The 17,584-nt window shown below is 40.6% G+C and overlaps 1 protein-coding gene across 17 annotated transcripts in view; it reads right to left on the bottom strand.

The window, feature by feature from the left end:
• Positions 1-5,839: 5,839 nt before the first annotated feature.
• Positions 5,840-17,584, bottom strand: part of CELF1 (CUGBP, Elav-like family member 1) — a 61,211-nt gene continuing 49,466 nt past the window's right edge. For 13 of the 17 annotated variants that reach the window (XM_014950190.1, XM_014950180.1, XM_014950181.1 and 10 more), the window contains exons 11-15: positions 15,542-15,652; positions 15,209-15,394; positions 14,215-14,358; positions 12,514-12,682; positions 5,840-6,337 (exon numbers count right to left, since the gene is read on the bottom strand). In XM_014950190.1, coding sequence (XP_014805676.1) covers positions 12,555-12,682; positions 14,215-14,358; positions 15,209-15,394; positions 15,542-15,652 — 569 coding nt within the window. In that variant the 3' untranslated portion in view covers positions 5,840-6,337; positions 12,514-12,554. Of the gene's footprint in view, positions 6,338-12,513; positions 12,683-14,214; positions 14,359-15,208; positions 15,395-15,541; positions 15,656-17,584 lie in introns of all 17 variants that reach the window. The other 4 variants (XM_014950187.1, XM_014950195.1, XM_014950186.1 and 1 more) reach the window with 1 other exon arrangement.

Below are 17,584 nucleotides of genomic sequence, written 5' to 3'. Positions count from 1 at the left end.
GCCACCAGTTGGACCATCCTGTTGGTCCATCCTGTTGTGTCATGGCTGCCTAAGGAAACACAAACCCAAAGGAGCCTTCCTGAGGTAGTAACACTAAGGAAAGCAAGCCACAAAAGACTAAGTCTACCCACAGGCTTTACATCACAGCAGCTGTGATCTTAAGAGATTCCATCCACACCTTTACCCAAAATTTCCTCAGAACAATATTTTAAAAAGAAAAGCACTTTAAATGTTAGAAAAGTCTTGCTACAATCAGACCAATTCTCTTTTGGGAGCTTATACACTCGATGATATTTGCATTATTTAATTTTGCATTGTTTTTTAGAGCAGTGATGTTTCAGCATAGACTCTGTGTACTCTCAAACTTTGGAAGTAGAAACTGGGGGAGAAAAAAAAACATCTACAGAAGGCCGAAGAAAAGTAACCCTGAGGTACAGCTGATTAAAGAGCAAAAATCATTTCAGCAGCACTTAAAATTATTGTCTGGGTACTTTATAGATTTTAGGGCTTCCATTAAAGTCTGATTCAGAATTTTAAAAAAGTTTCTCCTCCCTGCAGTAATTCTTATGTGTCTCTCTGGAGGTGAGTGGCAACTTTGCAAAATTAACCTTCCACAAGTAACCTGCCTGTAATTCAAACTCATCCTAGTGCTTCTGGACCACTTCACCAAAGCACTGCTTCCCTCAACACTTACTCTCACGTCCCACAAAGAACAGGATGCCCTGCAGTCTGACAAACCCATCTAACCGGAGGGAAACGATCTGCCCTGCATTTTGTTGATCACACTGTACTTCCTTTCTTTCGAGTTCTCCTACGAAGCAGTGCTTGGTCTCTAAATCAAATCACAGCTCCCCTACTGAGATTCAGTATCCTAGTACAATAAGGGCTAGATCCAGCTCAAATTGGTCATTTTTGAAAAAACCAGAAACATACTCTGATATGGAACGTACCACTCTGAGCCCAATGCCTAAATAAGGAAGGTAGAATAAGGTAGAATCACCAAGACATGGACAACCTGTGTTGCTTTGCCTGTGGCTCAAGATAGCTCGAGTTTGTACAAGATTCAGGTACAGGTTCTACAGTAAATGATCCACAATTTCTTCTCAGGAACTGCAAATAAGTAAGCCTGCAAGGTACTTGGAAACACCACATTAGGGAATCTCACCTGTCACACAGCAGAGCTATACATGCAGTGTAGCTAATCACATAGTCACTTCTTCAGAGTGACCACACTGAGCTGCTTGTCCTCCTCCTCGTTGCTCTTCATCACGTATCCCTGGTGACTCCTGGCCATATGAAGACAGCAGAACATGGCTGGTAAAGTCAGCAACATTGGAGACTGGAGTCAAAACAAGTAGTGAAAGGTGGAGGCGGATGTGAGGGGGGAAAAAAAATTATTCTAAAACATTCAACACCAGGACTTAATCTACATTGTGTGTATTTCCTACTGATGTTGATATATATAAAAACTCATGTAAAATGCCAATTATTTCCAGAGATTAATATGCTAGCTCTTGTTTGTAGTATATTGTCTACTGGTTTGTGGTGGCCTTTTAAATAATAGAAAAAATCTTCGATAATAAAAAAGCCACCTAGCCAGAAAGGATCTAACATCAGTTCTGTAACGACGCACCTGAGAGAGCTGTGATTGTGTAAAACGAGGCTATCCAGCTTTCTGCACAAGCAGGAATCTTCCATCCCGCCTAAACAACTCCTTTTCCCGACTCGATTGTTTCTCTCCATCCCTCACCTCGGACCTCTCTGAGCTGCAATCTCTCCAGCCTCCCTTCTCAACAGCTGAGAATTGACCGCAGGGACCCCGGCGCGCTGGGCAGCAGGTGGCTCAGCGCCTCGCCTCCCGGTTGGTGCGCTGCGGGGAAAGGAATGCGGCACCCAATCCCGATGCTTGCAAGGGCTCTCGGATTTACAGTCATGTAGGAAGTAATGGAGTGAAACAGAGTAGGCCAGATAACAGAGGAAAAGGACAAGGAGGAGAAACACAGCTGCCCCGAAAATGCTGGCTTGCAGTCTCCGAGATGCAAGACAGCGGGAGGAAGGAGTAACACCACTGAATTTTAGGAGCTGTCAGAAACGTGGCAAAGTCATGGCCATTGTGGTACTTTCCTTCTGAGAGAGGCAATATTAGTGTCAAACTCATGGCAAGTTTCTAAAAGAATTATACTTTGCCTACACCCATTTATTATTATTATTATTTTTTTTTTTACAGCTGAATTTTATTTCAAATGATTAACATATCGGAGTCCCAAAAGCAAAGTGTGTAACTTTCACTTATCACAAAACCCGAGCTACTAATGAATCCCAACCCATTCCGAGTCTCTCGGTGTAGTATTTCCAGGACCAGGAGGCACTTGGGACTGCAGATACCTTCACGTTGAAGAACCAGGACAGGTTCAGTGAGCTTGGCCGTGTTCCTGGAAGGGGTAAGGATGCAGTGGCAGGTACGGGGCTCGCCGGAGCAGTCTGAGCTATCTAATGTCTACTGAATCCCCCACACCACCATGCAACGCTGGTGTCAGCTGAAGATATAGCTGAAGTCTGGTGTTATGCCGACTACTAATGAATCCCAACCCATTCCGAGTCTCTCCATGTAGTATTTCCAGGACCAGGAGGCACTGGGGACTGCAGATACCTTCACGTTGAAGAACCAGGACAGGTTCAGTGAGCTTGGCCGTGTTCCTGGAAGGGGTAAGGACGCAGTGGCAGGTACGGGGCTCGCCGGAGCAGTCTGAGCTATCTAATGTCTACTGAATCCCCCACACCACCATGCAACGCTGGTGTCAGCTGAAGATATAGCTGAAGTCTGGTGTTATGCCGAAGTTATTTAGCTCCTGAAACACCACAAAGCACAGTGCACGGACAGGCAAGTGGCTACACAGCACCAGTTCTATGAGGCTGGATACGCCTACACCTCACTACCCAGTGTATCACTTATTTGCATTATCCAAGATTCTCAGCTTTTCTGTATCTAATGTCTGAAGGGGACTTGACTGCCAAATGATAAACAACAACAACAAAACAACCTTTTTGCATTTCCACTCAAAGTAGCTCATCTACACAGAGGTAAAAATCCAGGGCTATATTGTACATCCAGAACAAGTGGTATCGGGCCATGAAAATTTTTGTGGCTCACAGCTAAGAAACTAGAAGGTTTCTCCAGTCTCTCTCCTCCTCTTCGCACACTTGGATCCAAAAAGAACCTCAAGTTTAAGACACAAATAGAACACACAAGGACTCTTCTCAAACAGTTTAATAGCAAATAAACAAAGGAAGGTACCACACTTGGCATATACAAAATGACTTGTTGTTGTTGTGTCTGTGCAATTAAAACAGCTTTAAGTTGCCCTTTGGGACAAAAAGAAAAAAAAAATAAACACACACACAAAAGGAAGAAAATTCCTTTAACACATACTCGCTCGTTCCAAACTTGTAACAAATCTTTTAATTTTTAAATCCACTACACAAACTCTGCGATCAGATCAGAAAAGCAACACGTGCTCCTCCGCTTTTTAAACCATTAAAGTAAAATCCATAATTCTCTACAGAGTACAACACAATTTCACACAAAAAGACATTTTGTTTTGCAAATCAAAACAAGAAAAAAAAAAAAGGAACAGCTCAAACAAGGTAAAGAAAAGCATTTCTACGACTGAACCACGACTTCGAGTTGATTAAATCCCGTTACTGCAGAACAGACTCTACATTTGGTCATAGTGGCAATTTGTTTTCTCGTCACATTGTGAATCACTTTACATTGTTTTCTAGTAGAAAAGGCAAAAAACTGTACAAAACCCCTAGTGTTAAATACAATGTTTGTACCAATAAAAAAGCCCACAGGTTTGTCTCCAAAATGTAAATTTTCTTTTTAAATTATTCACAAAAAGCAGCCAAAAATCAGAAAGGCAGCTGCTGCTCCACTGTCTCAAATCCATTAAAACCACCACAGAACAATTAAAACAACCAAAGGAAGAAAAGGAAAGAAGAAAGGAAAGAAACATCCAACGTTTGGCATTTTGGTTTTCTTCAGATATTTTTCCACAGGTTTCCCCAAAGTTCCTTATGGAACCAAATGCGCGTGTAGAGAAAGGTATTATAGCAGTTGCTCAACACACTGCAGGGCATCAGTGCCCCCCACTGACACACAGCCCTGTGCATTCAGACTGTGGGACTAACAGCAGCCAGCCCACAACCCTACCCCAAGAAACAAGTGTCTATCCTTTTTTTTTCATCCAGCCTCGCTTCTCACTCCCAGGTATCTGCACCATATCCAAACATCTTCTGTCTTAGAAGCAGCTGAAGGACTGCCTACACAAGCCTAGCCAATATCTACTGAGAATACAGTATCCTCAGCCAACTCAGGAACAGGATAGAAAAAAAAATCCTCTTGCATCTTTGCATTATCCCAAACACTGGACAAAAGTTAAGATTTCTATCCAGACACGATTTGTTTTCTCAGCAAAAACCCTTCTCTTTAAGATTTCTATCCAGACACGATTTGTTTTCCTTAGCAAAACCCCTTCTCTCAGGATTTCGTTTCACATTATTTTCTACTATGAAGACACCTACACTAGCTTGCTCCTCCTCTGACTGAAACTTCATCACAGCACACGCTCTTCAGGCGCCTTCCTCTAGATGCTACATCCCAGTTTCTACCTGTGCGGATGGTACATAGGGCAGGGGGGAAGCCTGCTACCCAGAAAGCAGTAACCTGTTCGAGTTCACCCTGCAAGCCAAAAAAAGAAAAATAATAATCCTGCTCAGCTCATTACCCAATTAAAAACTAAACAAAAACTAAAAAATCTCCGTAGAGATTCCCCAGCTAAGGCCCTTGAGAAGAGAGCTGGGGATGGTACCCTGTTCAGGTAACAGCTTCAGAGGCTGTTGTATTGTGCTTGTCACTTGGGAAAAGAGCCAGCAGTTGTAGGACCAGGTTTACAAATGCTTTCTCTGGGATATCTCAAACACTTGATTTAAAGAGCTAACCTAGATCCTTCAAGGATCCTGCCACCGAGGCCTGACTGATGGTATTAAACTGGGGCCGGACTTCACAAAAACGTGCCCTGAATGATACAAAATGCTCATAAAGAGTGTTTCAAAGGAGCCCTAGCTCCAGGTAACTTTGGAAAGGGTAATGCCGTGAAGTTTCCCCCCCACCTTCCTGCTCCCCAGCTATCCCCCTTCCACCCAAACTTCCGCTAGGGGAAGAGTGCAAGCCAGCCCCCTGGGAGCCTCTGACAGCACTGGAGATGGCACGAGGTCCAGGTGCTCTGTCAGGCAGACAGTCTAAGTGCACAGGTAGATGCCCTCAGGAGGCTTCTCATCAGAGATTTGTCATACCAGAAACACCAATTTAAAGGATACCTTTAAAACCCATTAAATTGCTCAGTTTTTGCACAAACTATAGAAAACAGAGAGGTGAAGGTGATATATACGAGGGTGTGAAGAAAACAGCAGGAAACATGCAAAACATTTCTGGGCACTATCTTAAGTTTGAAAGATTAAAACAAAAACATCACATTTTGCTGAGGAGATTGTAGTTACAAAAAAACCAAGCATGCTGGAGCTTAACAAAATACAACATCAACTTTGATCAAATTTTCACTGCAGACTGATAATCGCACAGGGAAGCAGGGGAAAAAATTTAAAATTAATAATAATAATAATAAAAAAAATCAATAAATGTCAGGGCAAAAATGTAGCTACAATCAGAAGAAAATGTAGTTCAAGTGTTGTCTGTTGATGCCACTCAAGTCACAAGTTTGAACTCATAAAAACACATGCTGTCTCCTCAAGCACAGAAACCAGATCAGCAAAATGTGACTAGAAAGTCTCCTGAAAGATTGAGTCACACCATATAATTGACTTTTTTTTTTTTTTCTTCAAAACTGTGTTTTTAAAACTAAGCACACAGAAAAAACTAAGCCTAGAAAGTGATTGGCTGTATGTTCACAGAAATACAAATACTCCACAAGGTATGCTAGCAAGGCTGCTCTGAAGACAATTACAAAGAATCAGATTCACAAAATCAAGTGGTTATCTTACGAAGGTCTAGAAAAATAGAAATTCTTTTATATTCAAATGCAAATTTAAATATTCCCCTTCAGCAGTCTTTCTAGCAAAACCAATTTGGCAGCACAAAAGAAAAAAAAAAAAAGAAAGAAACAAACGTAATAAAAATACACATCAGCATCAAAGGTCAACACAAGGTCAAAGGTGAGAGTTCAAGCATCAGAGAAGCTGAAGAGACAAGGATTTGGACGATGTACTTGAACGCCACATCGACATGCTTTAGGCACAACGATGAACAAACGGCAGGAATCTAGAAAAAAAACAAACCAGAAAGAGGGAGACCCACTGAGTTACACAGAGCAGTACATCCAAACACGGAGAGAGAGAACAAGAATGGGCACTGTACAATGAGATCTCCTGGGGAAGGGAGGTGACAAGGAAGGGCAGCACATGCCAACGATGGACAAGTAAAAGTCGAAGTACATGAAGGACACCGAGTAAACATCAAACTGCCAGAAACCAAATGGAAGCAGAGGCCTGGATTTCCCTCTCACCACCCAGTCTGTGGAGCACTCCACAGCCTAGTGACACATTGATGAGCATGCACTCACCCTGCCCCATGCCCAGTGTCTCCACTAGCTCTGTTTAGGAGAAGAACAGAGCGAGCTCCCTCCCCCAGGAGAACCACACCGAAAAATATGGCTCCAGGGCTAACATTTGCCCAAAGAGACTGAGACCATGAGAGACAAGACAGAGGACACAAGGGATTCACAGGTGGTTTGACGGCTGAGACTTTTCTTGCATCCTAACATGGGAAGTTCTTAGGCAGTGGTAGCCCAGGAAATCCATGTTCTTTCCTTCAGCTACAGTCCCTTCTCATTCCCTAGGAGCCCATGAAACTGGGGGTAGGTGATTTGGAATGGGGGGGTGGAAAAAAAACCAAAACAAAACAAAACAAAAAAAAGAGATTATACAAGACAAAAACTCCACACATTAGAGAATTCCTTAAGACTTGACTGCAAGTTAAGACTTGTCCTAGCTGAGCACTTTCCAATACCATTAGACCTGCACAGGGGATTTTCCGTTCCCAACCCTTATATAAAACAGCCCCCAGCTCCCTGACATCATGAGGAGGGGATTCTGGACTCTGAGAAGCTCTACAGTCACTGTTGCCAGTTTGATGAGTTAAAAAAAAAAAAAAAAAAAAAAGTGTTTCCTGAAGCTTTCTTGAAGAGTTTATAAAAAAATAATGATTATATTAAGTGATATAAATACCTTTGTGTCCTCCCCTCAGCTTGTGAACTGCAAGAGAACATTTTGGGGAAGACTGTGGGATGTAGGGGAGAGAGGAAGCAAGTTTTTCCTTCTTTCTTCCCCCCTCCCCACCCCTCAAGCCCTACCCTTGATGTCCTGTTTGTGGCCTTATTCTTCAGCACATCTCAAAGCTGCTGGTTAGAGACTAGAGCAAGGTGAGACTTACACATTACCTTATAGCATTTATAGCATGTTTAAGAATAGCAAGTATTGCATTCTAGTTCCAAAGCAACAAGCAGCTCGTTGTCCACTAAAGCTGCAACACTCCACTGACTAGATCTGCTGAAACTAATTTGCTCTTCATACTTTCCAATTCAGGGAAAGGACTTAGTTTGGAGTTGGTTTAAACTCCAGCAAACAGAGTACGGTGCAACTCTTGCAGTTATTTCCATAGTTCTAGACATACTCTAGATAGTTTGCAGATAGCTGTAAGGTTTCAGTCCTTAACCAGAGGCAAATTCATCATGAACTGAGGCATGAGGAACAACAAGAGGCATGAAATCAAGGGGCATCTAAGCATCCACCACAGAAATTCTTTGTGTGATGTGTTTGGGGTTTTTTTTGATGGAGATTTTTCAAATATTTCACTCTGCAATTTTGAGGGGAAAGATTAAGTTTCATTAAAGCCATGAGGAAGGACCGGCCTACAAGAGCAGAGTCTAGGATGCTGGATTAAGAACTTAATGACTTGGGGAAAGTTATTCCAGTTTGTCCTTGTTTTATTCTCAAAACTGTGTTAATTCTGTCTTCTGTACTTTACATTTTGTGGTACGTATGCTCAGCGATATAGAACATCCTTGTGTTTAAACGTTTGCAACAAGAAGCTCTCAAAGCACTTTATACGTTCATCGTTGCACTCTTCATTTGCAATTTGCTTTATCCAAGTTGATTTTAGATATTTCCAAATGAAATAGGAACAATTTCATTCTGCTTGGCTGTTCTTCCCTAACTCACAACCATTAACAAGAAACACTTCAGCTCATTCTATCATGCAACAATCTATCATGTTACGTGACTTTCAGTATTCATATGAAAAGCTTTTTCCTTATAGATGTGTTTGCTAGGGAGAAATTTTTTGAGATGCCTGTTTTCCAGATAGTATTGCCCACAGCTGGTAAACTGCCTCACCATTGAAATATAAGGAGGTATTCACCACCATTGTCTCAGATACTTTTGAAAAATTCCAATCCTTATTCTTCTCAGGATTAAAAGTTAATCGCTATATCTCAAAGGCATTTTCTAATAATGCAAGTGTTGTATTACTGGAAGAAAAAACCTAAACTACAAAGAGATACCCTGTTTTGGACTGTTAATCATCTAGAGGACTGCAGAATCTTTGATTTAATTTACTATAGTACTCAATCCTAACTACCATCAGACTAAGACATCAATTGTTCATAATACTTCCATCTTATTATGGCATATCCAGAAAAATCAAATGTCGTCCAAGAAAAACATAAATTTATGAAGTAGACTGTTTCCATCTTGTTTCTAAAAATATTTAAGTACTTTCTGGTGGCACATGTAATATGGAATTCCATTTCATCAGGAATCCTATTAGTTTTTGTTGCAGAAAATTCCGATTCTTTGGTTTATGAGCATACATAATACTTTGTCCCTGTGGCTACTTAAGCCAATCCTTCCGCAGTTTATTTGAACTCACCCAAGTCTTATCCTACTATCCTATCCAGGAAATAAAGCTTTTGACACTGATCTGATTTGTGCTTAAATGAGAGCATGATAGGAATTTAAAATAAAATAAAATTTAAAAACCCCAAGTCCCCAAAAATCCCAGACTTCCCTGCCAATGAGTGAAGAAGAAAACTGGCTTAAGACTGGAAGGCAAGAAGAGCCGAGATCTCCAAAGTCAGCGTCAGCCACCAGACACAGAAATGGTGACTTTATCTGATCAGTTCTTTTATCAGAAAAAAAAAAAAAAAAAAAAAATCTGCCCAAGTCACAAACTTGATACATTTATTAACTTTGGCAACATATACATCCATACACCAAGAAAGGGAAATCTGAAACAAATACACAAAAAGGGCAACATCTTCAGCTGGTGAAAACTGATGCAACTCTACTGAAGAGAGCAGAACTGCATCGATTCAAACCATCTGAGGATCACATCTTCTAAAATTTAACCTGCATAGATTTCTTTTTTTTAATTTTATTTTTATTTTTGGCAATACTTAAAGTTATGCCAGTAAGGCACAAGAGCTAGCCCAAGTGAGGTGTCTTACGGTGATTATGTCCGGGAGGAGTCACTGATCAAACTAAGCCACGGTGTAAACTGGTGAATCTCCTAAAGTCCATAGGAGTTGCACCCATTTGCAACAACGCCGAGCTTGATCCAGAAGTTACAGTACTGAGGACACACTATAGGATGCAAAGACTAAAATACCTAATTTTGGGCAACGGAAATGACTAGTAAAGGGGCCAGAGCATCAGGTTAAAAGAAAAAAAACAGGACAAAGGTCTCAGATAGTACAGTAGGGTAGGGTGCAAAGAAGGTAAGAGTGACTGTAGAGACCCCAGAGCGCAGTGCTCTCCTCCACTGGTTCACAGCGTTCGTCTTCCCCATTTAGCAGTTGCTGGGCTGCAAACAGGCCACTGAAAATCAGTAGTTTCAATCATGCACATCATTATGTGTGTAAAACAATCACATTCAGGATTCTACAAAACCCTGGCCTTTTTTTTTTTTTTTTCCAGTGAAATAATTTAGGTAATAAATATTCTCCACCCTGGAGCGGTATAAAACTTCTATAAAAATAGAAACAACATTCTTGGTTACAGCAGGTTGCACTTGGAGCAGTTGCTCCCAACTATTTTTTTTTCTTTTTTTTTTTTTTTTTTCTTTTTTTGAAAAGTATATTATTTATATATATATAAAAAAAAAATCCCATTATCACCCTGGAGGCCTTCACACTCCAACACTCTTTTCTCAGAAAACCAGGACACATCTTTCCCATCGTGCAGAATTCAAGTGTACATGGTTCACTTAAGTGTATGTTTACGTTTCTAGAGAGATTCAAATAATTAACATAGAAGGGTACCACATGCCAGCATAACTGGGAAATTTGGCAATCTGGCCTTTGAACCTTTGCCACCACAAAATGATGTGAATAATACTGATGGATTTACCTGCCTGCCATCAATATAGACAGACTGGCATTAACTAACTGTTTGATTTTTCAATTTAAGAATGGAAAGGGCTCTTCTTGGATCCTATGGGTCAGGCCTTGTGCTTCTGAGGTTTGAGATCCCAGGGGAACCAGTCCCTGGGAACACCTGGTATCCTCAGAAGACAACTGCTCATGGGTGGAGATCCTGAACGTGACCTCAGGTTTGATGGGTTTTGTGCTCCTCCTGCTGGAGCAGAACAGAAAGTCCCAACCCTGTGTCTGACCCACACACTCATTACTCAGCAGCTGGCTCCCAGACTGGAGTGTTAGCTGGCACCCTGGGAAACAGCATCACAAACCAGGAATACAAAGAAAACAAGGAAAAAAAGGAGAAAATATGAGGTAAATGGAACTTCTGTTAAAGACGCACAGAAATTGTAAACTTCCTCTTGTGACAGAGGTGGATTTTGGTGGTTATAAAACGGGACTCTGATTTCTTACAACAACTCAGGCCAGAGTGTCAAAAGTCCTTTGAGCCCCCTAAAACCAGTGTATAACAAAGGCCCCTAGCGATGCATTAGCAATTTCACAAGTGTGCAGAAAAAAAATGTGTGTTCATTGAAGGGGTGTGTTCAATTTTCCTTCAATATAGAAGACAACAGCTAGTACCAAAAAGACAGAATAAGACTGAATGGCTCAATGCTCTGCTCTGGTTCCACAGCTCCTCTGTTGGCCTGTTTTGCGCCGATACACACCACCTTAAAGGAAAACTGCAGTATAAAGAAATACCTAATTACTAGACCAAATCACCGCACAAATTGTTTTGTGGTTTGTTTTTTTAAAAAAAACAAACCCAGGAAGTTATTTTTGCAACAGAGTTAAGACTGAGCAATCAAATCCTTTGAGAACACGTATGAAACGGGAGCCTCAAGAGCTGTGTTAGGGTATCTCTGGGCTTTGTATCTCAATTTAACAGTCTTTTTAATAGAGAAACAAACAGCACTTACATTGCGTGTATCTGAATGAATTCAAAGTCATACTCGGCAAAAAGGACATTATTCCACAGAAATGGGGAATGTGATGAACTGTTAAGAAGATAAATTGTCCAAAAAAATCTGCAGGTTACCAGGGATCAAAAGTTACTTGTTTCCAGCTCCAGATGTATTCGTCCAGACTAAGCTGTCTCTCTCTATGCCTTTCTACAAAACCTTGATAAAGTACATAAGGATAAGTTTTCTTAAATATGGAGAAATTCACTGCATCTCATTAATATTCAACTCTAAATGGACAGTGAAATTTTCTGGGCGGGGACACTATGTAATAATTTTATAAAGTGCTGTGTACATTCACAGTGCTATATAAACACTACTTTATATACAGAGAAAGAAAAAATCACTGCAGTTTTCCTTTGGCTTGCTAATATCTTCACCCTTCTAGCCTGTCTCCTGCTTTAGAGATGATTTGCTAAATCCCCACCATGACATACAGTTAAGGATATTTTAAAGAGTGGATGGGGCACGACAAAGGCTAGCGAGTTATTTGCTCACCCAGACTTTGATGGACTCAGTTTTCCTTCCCCATCTTTGTTGTCATCAGCTGTTCTGTGTTATTTCTGCTTTCCCTTCTCCTCTCCCCCATGGTGGTGTGGTGTCAGTTCCTGTTCCCCTTCTCTCTACCCCAAGGCAGTGTGGTGGCTGTTTCTGCTTCTCCCTTTAACCTTCCCTCCCCACCCGCAAGGAGCTGGCATTGGTCCTTCTCAACACACACTGGTTACAAACACAGCAAACTTCAAATAAGGGAGAAAAAAAAAAATAAAAAGAAAAAAAAAAAGAAAAAAAACACCTCAGCGATATGGCACCTAAACTCCAAAGTAAAACACTGGAAACAAAAGCACAAACTTGTCCTCCATCCGAAGCGGGATTCTCAGCAGAGGCTGCAGCCGAGTCTTCAGGGGAAGATGTGCCAGATAGAAGGCATGGATCAGCTTCCAGGACTGTAAAAACACAGCCTTAGGGCTTCGAATGACTAAGTGCGCTCCTCTCCAACTTACCAGAAGATCCTTCTCACTCCAGTCCCGGAGGGGAGGGGCGCTCAGTATGGCTTGCTGTCATTCTTAGAGCGCTTGAGCTGTACTTTCAGACGCTTCATGCCGATCTGAAAGCCGTTCATTGACTGAATGGCAGCCTGTGCAGACACAGGATTGTCGTAACTTACAAAACCTGAAGAAAGGAAAAGAGAGAATTACACCACGCCAAAGCTGTGAGGAACAGCTACTCACAACTGGAAATGCAGGTACTCACAAGGTAGAAGAGGCTTGCATGGAATGCCATTTTCAGAAGCTCACAACTGTTTTAGACTCTTCATAAAAACTTCTTACTAAGGGCTCTCAGACAAAGCAATTGCTTTCTGACGTATGGAACTTTGATATACAAAGCTCAGGAAATGAAAATAACATTCTCTAGTCTGCCAACAAAAGTGAGTACTGCTCTTTGTTTTATAAGAACTCAAACCTAAGAGAAAACCAAACCGGGAAAGTGTTAATCTATATATGAAAACTCATTAAAGATAAAAGGCTGAAATCACCCTCTTGGCATTCTGGGAGTAGATTTGTTTGGGGTGAAGGAGCTGTCGAGGCAGTGTGGCACTATTATGTTTCATCCAAGTTTCTCTTGGATGAAATAACATCCTAAAACTTCTGCAGGGTTTTGAAGGAGCCCATTTTAAATAACTCCAGTCAATGGCTGGCGTTACTGCTTGGGGAGATCATTCCATATGCAGGTGTTACAGTCTGACCCTCAGCATATTTTTGTGTTTTCATAAAGCATTAGACTGTCCACATCTTTTGGCTCAAATGCTAAAAAATACAGGATATTATGTAGGCAACAAAACTATCAAAACCATAGAGAGAGGCTTGCCTCTTCTATTTCATCACATGAAATCTCCATCTATCAAGAGTCACCAGAGCACACAGTACTACAAAAATGCTACAACTGCTTGCACTGGGGCTTCCATGGGGGGAAAATAAAACCATGAATCTTTCAGTCCACATGCACAGCCAAGTAAGAATACATTCTTTGCTCTTTTGGCATCACAGACTTGAGCAGTTAACTGAAAATAATCTATCTGGATAGCAACAGTAGCACAACAGGTTGATGTACAGTTTTAAGATACACTTCCCACCCTGATGTGTCTCCTCATCTAAACACACAGTAAGCAGAGCACATACAACCAAAGCTGAAATGGTTTTGCTATTACAAAGTTTTCAAGAATTAGGGGGAGGCTTTAAAAACTGCCTTCAGAGCATTTACAAAATACCAGAGACAAATGCTCCTGTACTATATGCTAGTCATAATAATTGTATATAAAAATATTAATAGAAGTCACTCATAATGGTAATGTAATAAGTAGTATATACAGCGACGTAAACAATTAGTGAAAAGACAGAAAGGGGGAAGAGGAGGAACTATACCAAGATTACGGTCTGCAAACATGAATCATAGTGAATTATCTAGGGCCAAAACAGTATAATGAAGCATAATAATATTATGAAATTAGGAAAAGCAAAAAGTCAAAATGAAAAATCAGGAAAATACAGTTCATTACTAGAATAGTTCAGATTGATTGATTTATTTTTTAGGAATATAGAGAAGTAGTCACTACTCGACTTAAAAGCTAGACTAGACAGTACACTTGAAAAGAGATTACTAGAGAGAAGCCACCTTTCTGCAGGTAACAATTAGACCCAACGTACCAAAACACTTGCTTAGATTGGTCTGCTTGTCAATGAAAACCTTGGCAGAGACGACGTTTCCAAATGGCATGAACATCTGCAGCAGATCCTGATCCCCAAACTCCTGGGGGAGGTGGTAGATAAACAGATTGGCTCCCTCTGGACCTTCAAACCACAAATAGGAATATAAATTCAGAAAGAGCACGGATAAAACAGGCTCACTCCACAAAAAAAGGTGAAAGAGCCAGTCAAGCCAAATTTTCTAGATAAAACAATGAAACTGCTGTTTACACTTCTGTGGAGTACTTGATTCCAGAATAAATCAGCATGACCCTTTGCTGGTTCTGATCATTCAAATAATTCTAGCTCTTTCTCAGTATTTTGGCTCGTAATTTCCACATTGTACCAAAACTGGTTCACAGATCTTTGCTGCAATGAAAGCTGAACAGTAAATTTGAGCTCCAGATGCTGACTAAACCAAAAATGGCTATGCAAAGCTCACAGCCCAAAGAAACTAAATAAATCTCAGTACAAAATACATTACTTGAAATCCGACAGATTATTTTCTAAATATTATCCTACATTCTGCTGAATATTTACATTCTCCATTACACTGCACATTACATTGATTCTGAATAGAGTGAAGAGATTGGCATTAAGTGTCTGTGGGAAGAAGTGAAGGACCAAGAAAGCAAAATTAACAAAATCAAAAACTGATTCCCTGACAGTGGGATGTATCAGGCTGCAGATTCATACACTCCTGTTCTCCAAGAAGATGTCGGAGTACTATTGCTAAGCATTTAAGACTAGACAAATCCTGGGAGAACCCTTCTGTATATAAACTACTTTGGACTGCCCTTAACAGAGAGGCCTCCCAGGTTTTCCTTCTTTATCTTCAGTAACTCTAGGATTCTAAAAAATGCCAAATAAATGCTCTGGAGATAAGGTAGCTACAAGGGCTGGGCTTGCCCTTTTGAAAACCCTTCTCAAGTTGTTTCTACAACTTTCTCCCTACCTTCTTTTTGACTTCCTGCTGCACCAATACTCTGCTGTGTTAAGAGACTCTGGTTATAGAGTGTGGGCAATGCAGCAGCAGCATATTGCTGGATTCCAGAATAAGCCTGCGTGAGGGCTTCCATTGTGCTACCTGTCCCATTTGAGAGACCACCACTGCCAAGTCCTCCATTTAAGGCTGCCATTCCTGTATAAGGAAGAGAAAATAAAGATGACTGAGTACTTCCACTGAGCCAGATCAAGTACCTTTCAAGCAGGTAAAAGCCCCCACAAAAGTAGCACAGCCTGAGGAATGATAATTAGCTATTCCCCCAACCCACAACACATAGCTTACCTGCTAAAGAGCTAACGTTGAGGCCTGCTGTAGCCCCCGCCAGTGTCTGCAGTGCTCCAAGAGAAGCCATTGGATTAACAGAGGAGCTGCTACTGGAGCTAGGTGAGGAACCTGCTATTAAAATAAGATAATTAAACTTCAAGCAGTAATTCAACTTCTTCATGTAGTTATTTCTTTAGAAAAGGCTAGTAAGGAGCCGATCAAAGCAACACAGCTATTTCTTTAGAAAAGGCTAGTAAGGAGCCGCTCAAAGCAACACAGCATACTTTATGTCAAAAAAAAAATAATAAATCCCAAACCCACACAACTTGATTGATCATACTACTTATATATTCTAAACCCTTCCTATATTTTTGACAAATTTCTACTACTTCATTATAACATCTACTCTTTGTAGCAATAATAATTTCACTAAGTGTAAGACACCTAAGATTCAGATAATATACAAATGTTTGCTAAACTCTGTACGTCAACATAAGGTGACCAGCAGCAGTGCCCGTTTCCTGCTGCCTAAACTGTGTAATAATCATTACGCATTAACATCCATCCTTGAAACATCACACAAGGTGAAAGAGACCCAAACCACAGATACTAGGGACGTTAAAGAAAGTTCCAGTCAAACTGAACATATGGTTTTCCCATACTGCCAGAACAGGAACAGCAGATGCCCAGATTATTCTGACATAAGAAATGATTTTCCATGAAAAATCCCATTGCAGCAGCTTGGGCTAGGGCCAAGAACAGTCCTGGAATTTACATCAAAAATAGATTGTTTATCCTCGGTTGACTGTGCCACTGACATCTTCCACCATGTTTACCCAGTAAGAGAAGTCCACAATACAGTACCTAGCCCTGCCAAATTCTACAACAGGTAGTTTGTTCTACAGAAAGAGACATCCAAACCACAAGAAAAAAAACTTTGGGAAGCTGGTATATCAAAAGAAACAGTGGTTCAAATTAAGGTATTCTACCAAGATTTATGGACTTGATAAAATAAGAGTAGTATTTTTATGATTACATAGCGATGGTTTTCCTAACAGCTTTGTGGACTGCTTAGAAATCTGAAGAAGGTAAATAAGAAAATCTATGCGTATTGTTATTAATCCAGAAGTTTAAGCTTACTGCACAAAATGCACTGGAAAATATTTATGGGTTCTACAAGTTAAAAGATATTAAAGACTGGTGCTGTAGAGGCATCTTGTAGTCTGCTTTCATGAGGAATTTATCTCTCTGACCAAGTGGGTAACAGAAGAACTGAAATTCAGGCATTTTCAGTTTCCTTTGTGGTTTTGTGATTCTCAGTTATGCTGTGTACATCCACTAAAACTTTTAAAAGAATTGTTAGCATCTTTCAAGGAGATTCACACAAACTACATATTGCCCACTTCACATATATGGCACAAAGTCTCTGATGGAATGCAGTATGATAACTATTTCCATGGGATACACTTGCTTAACAAGCCCCAGCAAAAGCTGTACCTGACAAAAGCAGTTGTACCTAACACAAGCTGCAAGAGAACCCAGGGAGCTGCACTGCCCACCACTGTTTAGATTTTATATGGACAGAGGAAATGACAAACCTCCCCTAAGAAAAGTTCTAGACAAATCCTTTTAGCAAGTCAGAAATTGAACAACCGTGTCCCAAACTGTATGTTAAGATGCTTTACTCTGAGGAAAAGGAGACACTTCTGTCTTATTATCAGTAGTATATTGAATCTTGGAAAAACACAGAGAAGAAGTTACAGTATAACCCTCAAGTTGGTAGAAAAAAACCAGTATAGCTGGCTGAATAAAAGGCAGCATTCAAAAAATCACTTGTTTCTGCAACACTTTGTTGCTAATCTACGTAATTCAAAACACCACTACATTTGACAGATGAGAACACCATTAAAAAAAACCAAACCACAATAAAATAGCAGTGGTATGGGAAAAAAGAGAATGAAGCCAAGGATAGAGAGCCAAGTAAAAGAGACAACGGATGCCCCCCCCCTACTTTTAAAAGCCTGTGATTTTAAACAAATTCATTTAAACCACTACAAAAAG

This window comes from Calidris pugnax, unplaced genomic scaffold, assembly GCF_001431845.1.
Source record: "Calidris pugnax isolate Ruff unplaced genomic scaffold, ASM143184v1 scaffold68, whole genome shotgun sequence".
In the NCBI taxonomy this organism is placed as follows: Eukaryota; Metazoa; Chordata; class Aves; order Charadriiformes; family Scolopacidae; genus Calidris; species Calidris pugnax.
This window is presented reverse-complemented; position numbering and strand designations above follow the sequence as displayed.